The 6335-nt window shown below is 36.7% G+C and overlaps 1 protein-coding gene and 1 non-coding gene across 3 annotated transcripts; both read right to left on the bottom strand.

Moving 5' to 3' along the window:
* LOC117934219 lies at nucleotides 1–5527 on the bottom strand. 2 transcript variants are annotated; one of them, XM_034855873.1, is made up of 4 exons: nucleotides 5399–5527; nucleotides 3828–3866; nucleotides 1485–3113; nucleotides 1–618 (listed from the first exon to the last, which is right to left on the bottom strand). In XM_034855873.1, coding segments are annotated over exons 2-4 (2037 nt in total). In that variant the 5' UTR covers nucleotides 3829–3866; nucleotides 5399–5527; the 3' UTR covers nucleotides 1–211. The 2 variants fall into 2 exon arrangements, with proteins under 2 accessions (XP_034711764.1, XP_034711765.1); XM_034855874.1 differs by lacking the exon at nucleotides 5399–5527 and having other exon boundaries at nucleotides 3828–5344.
* A 265-nt stretch (nucleotides 5528–5792) lies between these two features.
* On the bottom strand, nucleotides 5793–5864 carry TRNAM-CAU. The gene has a single exon. It is a non-coding gene; the product is annotated as a tRNA-Met (tRNA).
* Nucleotides 5865–6335: the final 471 nt, after the last annotated feature.

The following is a 6335-nucleotide window of genomic DNA, read 5'->3' as shown; positions in this document are numbered from 1 at the left end:
TTGTAGAACTGAATGATAAGCTTTCCATGCAAGGTATACACTGTCATCTACAGAATGCAAGACATTATCTACTATTACATTTTTCATTACTCTACCAAAAATAAAGAGCATGAAACTGTCTAAGGAACAGCACCTGCTACGAGGGAATCCGGGAAAACAAGATTTGGAAGCACATTTCGAATAAAATACATGAGGGACTGAGTTTGCACAATCACAGACCAAATATGGTGTCACTCGAACCAAATATAGCTGCATTAAACTGTCTTGTATTCAAGTCACTCCCATCCAAAGCAGAACCAAACCGATCAAGCCACTGAGTAGGGCTTGGGTTTTCAGTTTCCTCTACCCACTCTGAAGTCATATCAATGTCATCAAATTGGAGAGGATCAGCTTCTGAAGACTTCATTTTCATTTGTCTTGCCAACTTGAGATTATAATTTATATACACAAGATCATTTAATGTTTCTTTATCAATCTTATTTCGCTTCTCAGAGTGGATCTGCTGGAATGTGTTCCAGTGCCTCTCAAAAGTAGAAGTGCTGCAAACTTGACTGAGTATTCTAATGGCAACTCGTTGCAACACGGGTGCAGAATCGCCAAATTGTTCCCACCAAAGCCCTACAACATATTTGCAGTATGATTGAAAAAATCGAAAAATAAATGAAGTTTATGTTTGCATATACACCTGCTCACAGTTATGTCATATAACCGGTATGAGTCAATGCACATGCTTGAACAAATTATTGTTTCATATATTAGGCAGGAGCCATGACAGATGAAAAGCAAACAGACCATGGAAAGAATTCTCCATGTCAATTTCTCATCAATGATTGCCAATAACAATCCATAACCATGGTGAGCCATTCATAGTCTAAAGGTTGTAGCTATCATTTCACTTAAAAAGCAAGATATTTTTCATGAAAGATGGCAGCGGGTTAGAAGCACGATACAGGAATGGCAGGGTTGTGTGCATGCAGGGACACATGTTCATGAAAATCTAAGTGCTCATTTGGATATAATTGTTTTTTTGTTTTTAGAAATAAAATGTAGCAACTTATATATAAAGTATGGTAACTCTCAAATAAAAAAGTATGGATTTTTGAAAGGTATAGTCTTCTAAAGTAAGTCTCAGAGTTCTTACGTTATGTAGGAGTTATTATCATTTTTTGTTTTTAAAAATAGAAAACAAGAAGTGTATCCAAAAGACATATAAGGATTTGAGTTTGTCATAAACGAGTTAGAAGTTGTATTATGGTAAACATGTGCCAAATAGAATATCCCAACCACTAAAGGAAGAACCCCATTGTACCATAATACGATGCACTATGACCAGCAATACATTGGTGTTTGTTCTGAATGCAGAGGACAAATTATGCCCCCCACAATTGCTTTGTCCACTGATTATGCATGAAGATGCAGCATATAGTAGAATTCTCACTCCAACATACCCAGATATTGGATGATACAAAAATTTGTATACGTACCAGGTGGGACTGTGTCACGTGCTTCCCTTGCTAGGTTACAACCAAACATCCCAGTCGCCCTTGTAAACAAAAGAATTTGATTTGTGATGTCACGTCTCATATCGGATGTTGGAAGAAGCTTCTCCAGAACTTTGAAAAAGTCTTCTTTTATAGCTCCAATAAATTTGATTTCTGGATTATATTGGATGCTAGGGTTCAAAAATGCTGCTGCCGCATGTAGAGGTGAATGGAGCTGGTTCCGCCACCTTCCATCTACTATATCTAAAAATGCCTTGCACTTACTTTCATCCATAATATAGTATGTCCTAATTGATTCCTTGGCCCTGGTCATTAGCTCATATATAGATCCCACAGCAGGTTTCCCTCCAGAAACTTCCCTTAACCCTTTCAGAAAGGGCTCAGAAATCGCCACACACTCTTCCACTGCCCTCCAGAAATCATTGTCTTCAAGAATGGCAATACAAGATATGTTTTGCGGTTTATTTGAGTAAGAGTTTGTAGAATATTCTGAGCTACCAAACATATGCTTCAATCTTGGCCTCTGCTTCAACATAGACTGCAATGAGAGGAAGTTGGAAACAGACTTTGTTATACCAGTCCTAATGAGATCTTGTCCCCCAGTGGATTTCTTCATTAGATCAAGCATTGATGCATTATTATATATAAACTTTGATATAGTCTGTGCTTGCAGTATACATCTGTTCACCCAATCTATCTTACAAAAATCCTCTAAAATCAGATTCAAGCACTGAGAAGCACAGGGAGACACAAACACAGTTTCATAGTTCTGCACGATATGGCTAGCTACACCAGTATAATTGAGAGTGCTATCCATGATTATTTGCACAACATTATCAGGGCCTAAATCTTGAATAACAGAATCAAATAAATCAGCAAGATATTTTGTGTTTTTGAAATATGAGGATGCGTCCACTGATTTATGGAAAAAAGTTCTGGAGGGTGATGAAACCAAGAAGTTAATCAAAGCTCTTGATTTATTGTCTGTCCATGTGTCTGCAATGATGGTACAGCCTGTGGTAGCCCACTCCTTTTCAATGTCTTTTGACTGTAGGCTCACTTCAGACTTAATCCTTTCCAACCATGTAGTCTTCAGGATTTCTGCAGATGGGCCTCTAAATCCATGACCGCACTTTGATACTGCTTCTATCATTAGCTGATAGGATGAAGAACGAGCAACACTAAAGTCTAGCTTATTTTCAAAAAAGAACAGAGCAATACTCCTCTCCGCATTTTCTCCATCATTTGATGAGGAAGGACCCATGTGAGTGATAGGTGGGAAAATTTTTGCAATTGGTGATGGTGTCTCTACAGACATGAGAGCTTTAATTGCCGAGTAATTTCCAGGAGATTTAGCTTCTGCTACTCTTTGCTTCTTAGCACTAGAAGTTTCTTTCCCATCTTCTTTTGATGATATTATGGCCCTCACTCTATCAGTAACATCATCCCTAACTTTGCTACATGGATTTACACCTTTACTGGGAAGCCGGGATAAATGATGCTTCAATCTACTAATGCCACCATTTAAAACTCTAAGGCAAAATTTGCATCTCACCTTGTTTCCATCTAACTTCTCTGCATATTCCCAACAAACATCCTTTTCTCGTACCACTGCCAGAAAACAAACTTATAATCAGTTATCTATATGTCAGTAACTTTTCTGTACTCCATTTTCTCTCTTGTTTGACAACAACACATTTGTGCCAGAGAGTTCAAATGACTAACTTATTTCAGATACCATATGTCCAACTTATGAAGTAGGAATATTCCAATTTTGAGTTCATCTAAGAAAAGGGTCAACTCAATCATGTGAGATTTTCTTCCCCTTTAACTCAAATAATCAGCAGATAAACACCAAATTCTCTTACAATAGTTGTGAAAAAAGAAGATTATGTAGTTTCCAGCAGAACGAGATGATTGGCCTGAGAATGAACAGAATAGCGGAACAGGTCTTTCTTGGCCAGCCCCAGATAATTAGGATTAAGGCCTTGCTGAGCTGATAGGCTTGAAGAAGTTTTAGCATTCAATTGGAACTCTAATGGGTCATACAACTCTTAATTTGAAAGTCATGAACGGAGAACCACAGCACTCAAACATAACTTAAGTCCTAAATATTTAACCATGTAAGGTAAGGGAAACGGACAAGGTGTGATGATGAAAAGTTAGACCAACCAACTGAAGCCAGTATTTATATCCAATAGTACTGATTAAAAAGCATGTAGACGATTTCTCAAATTCAAAAGGAAAATGTTACATGAGATTGTAGTTTAAAACATATCAAACTTTTACCAATAAATGATTACAGAATATTAAGCTTGGACTTACTGCTGATGAAGGAAATGCCCTGTTAACCTGTATGCAGACCTACACAAGCAGCAAAGAAGAAATTACAAGAAGGCAATTATTAAAAGATCAAAAGTACCTATAAAAGAATTTCAGAAGCTGCTATGGAAGAGCACAAGTAAAGAAATTGAGAATACTTATCATTAACTTTTGAGCAAACCCAGCTTCTTTAAGGACCCATAAGTCCAATTTATAAGTTCATCCTACTCTACATATGGTCTGATTCCTAAATTTGCTAGTAGAGAGAAGAGAGTGACATTTTCTATTTCAAGCCTGGGTTTCCAAATCAAATATGTTAGGAACCTTAGGATTTCTTCAAGATGAACTGCCCTCTATGGTCATCTTACCAGCAATTCTTCCTTTCTTTGGAAAATGATTATAGAGTGATTGAGCTGTCTCATATATGCAAAACTACAAGAGTCCTGTCCCTTCTTTGATACTTCTAGATCACAATATAGACTTAAATTTCCCAACTACCCATGTAACATTCCTCTCGACTTTGGAAATCTTCCCTGTAATGTGTATCCTTTCTGCACTAGGACCTTCAAAGCAAATTCAAGGCAACAAAACATTTTGCCTCTATTATATTAGCTTCAAAGAAGGCAATATAACAAAGATCACAGGTTTGGAGTAGGCTACCATTGAATTACAGTTTCAAAAATTCAAAGGAATAAGAGTTCTCTTTCCCCCAAAGTATTGAATTTCCTCTTGCAAGTCTATTCTTCTTCATGGACCATTTTGAAACAAAAAAAAACAGCTGGAAGAAAAGAATTGAAAGTCCCATTGGAATGCTCACAACTAAGCAACAAACTAGAGCAAAGCAAGCTGATAAAACTACCACAAACACTTTCTACTGCCCGGATTTTTTTAAGAACACGCCATTAACTGAAACAACAATGAACCCAACATTTCATTGGCAGAACAGGTTATTTATGCATTATAAATTCTAGAGTTTTCTTTTAGCATGAGTTTTTTCGTAATTTTATAGAAAAATATCATGGAAAATCGTAAAGAAATCATAAATTCTATAGTTCGGATAAGTTCAGATCCTGGAAAAAGAAAAAACAGCCTGAAAATTTCCCAGATTCACTATCAGGAACTTTTCATAATTTAAGACCAGGATCAAGCAGAAAACTCCCTTCAACCAACACAAACACAACCACTTCACTTAGTTAAGGTTTCTTTCCCCTTCCCACACTTTCTCAGCAACCAAATGGAGCATTAAGCACTTGGCTTTTCGTCAATCCGCTGTGGAACACCACAGTGTGCACAGGAAAACCACTAGCCATACTCTGTTTGGTTGCTGAGAAAAAGGAAAGCAAATAACAGAACTTGGAACCCTTAATATTCCATTGATTCAAAGTGAATGGGTGTTCAAAACCAAATCCCATCCCAATATTTAAAATTTCCTCTCCTTTTTACTCCACTTTCTCAGTAACCAAACAGCTTCAAAATCCAAAACAGAAAATAAATTAAATAAAAAAGGCAAAAAGCAATGGGATGTTCAAAGAATCAAAATGAAGAGAAAATAGCGAGAACTTCAATATACTCACACAGGGAGGGAGAGAGATAAACGGAAGTTGCAGGTTTGGGAATTTTCGATTTATCGCGAGATTTTGGAGTTAGGGCTTCGAGGGGGTCTTCTTTTCTTTACTTTCTCTTCTTTCATCTTCCGTTCTCGTTTTTTGTATTTTCTTTATTATATTTGTTTTTTTGTTTTTTCTTCTCTTTTATCTTCTTAGGTCGATTCATGATATATCGCGGCATATTGACAAAAGCTAGCCAATCAGATGAAGCGATGTTATTTTAAACCTGATGGTCGGACGACGTCGTTTTATGTTACTTTAAACAAATTAAACCTGGGAGTCAGGCGACGTCGTTTCAGCTGTTATAAAAAGATATATGAAACGACGTCGTGTCTTTCGGAAAAAGAAAATAAAAACTTCTTATCAGAGCCAGGTTTCGATCCTGGGACCTGTGGGTTATGGGCCCACCACGCTTCCGCTGCGCCACTCTGATTTCTTGAGATACAATCTCATCTCAATTGAAAATATTAAATTCTTTGGCCCAAGCCCTATCAACTTTGGGCTTTGGCATCGATGGGTTGTGTCAGGCCTCAAATGGATCTGGGCCATGTTATGTATTTGGAGAAGTAATTTAGAATTTCATTCTCTTACCCCCTTTTGGTTCAAAAGAAGCTTAAGAACTTTTCAATGGATAGGAACTTACTCCAAACCCAATAAAAATTAAAAACAAATTCTCAAAATCACTACCAACTCATTTATAATTTATTTTCATCTTATGGCAAATATTACCCCCATTTTCAACCCTAACTATACCCGAACCAATCAGTTTTCAAAACAAATTCTCATCATCAGTACAAACTAATTTTTCCTTATCCTCCTTGTTCATCAAAAGCCTTAATTATTTGCAAAGTTTTTAATCTAAATAAAATGTTAAAACCGTAGTTTGAATTTTTCTTTAAACATA

Source organism: Vitis riparia, chromosome 16 (genome assembly GCF_004353265.1).
Source record: "Vitis riparia cultivar Riparia Gloire de Montpellier isolate 1030 chromosome 16, EGFV_Vit.rip_1.0, whole genome shotgun sequence".
In the NCBI taxonomy this organism is placed as follows: Eukaryota; Viridiplantae; Streptophyta; class Magnoliopsida; order Vitales; family Vitaceae; genus Vitis; species Vitis riparia.
Note: the sequence above shows the minus strand (reverse complement) of the source record. Positions and strands in the feature narration are given on the sequence as shown.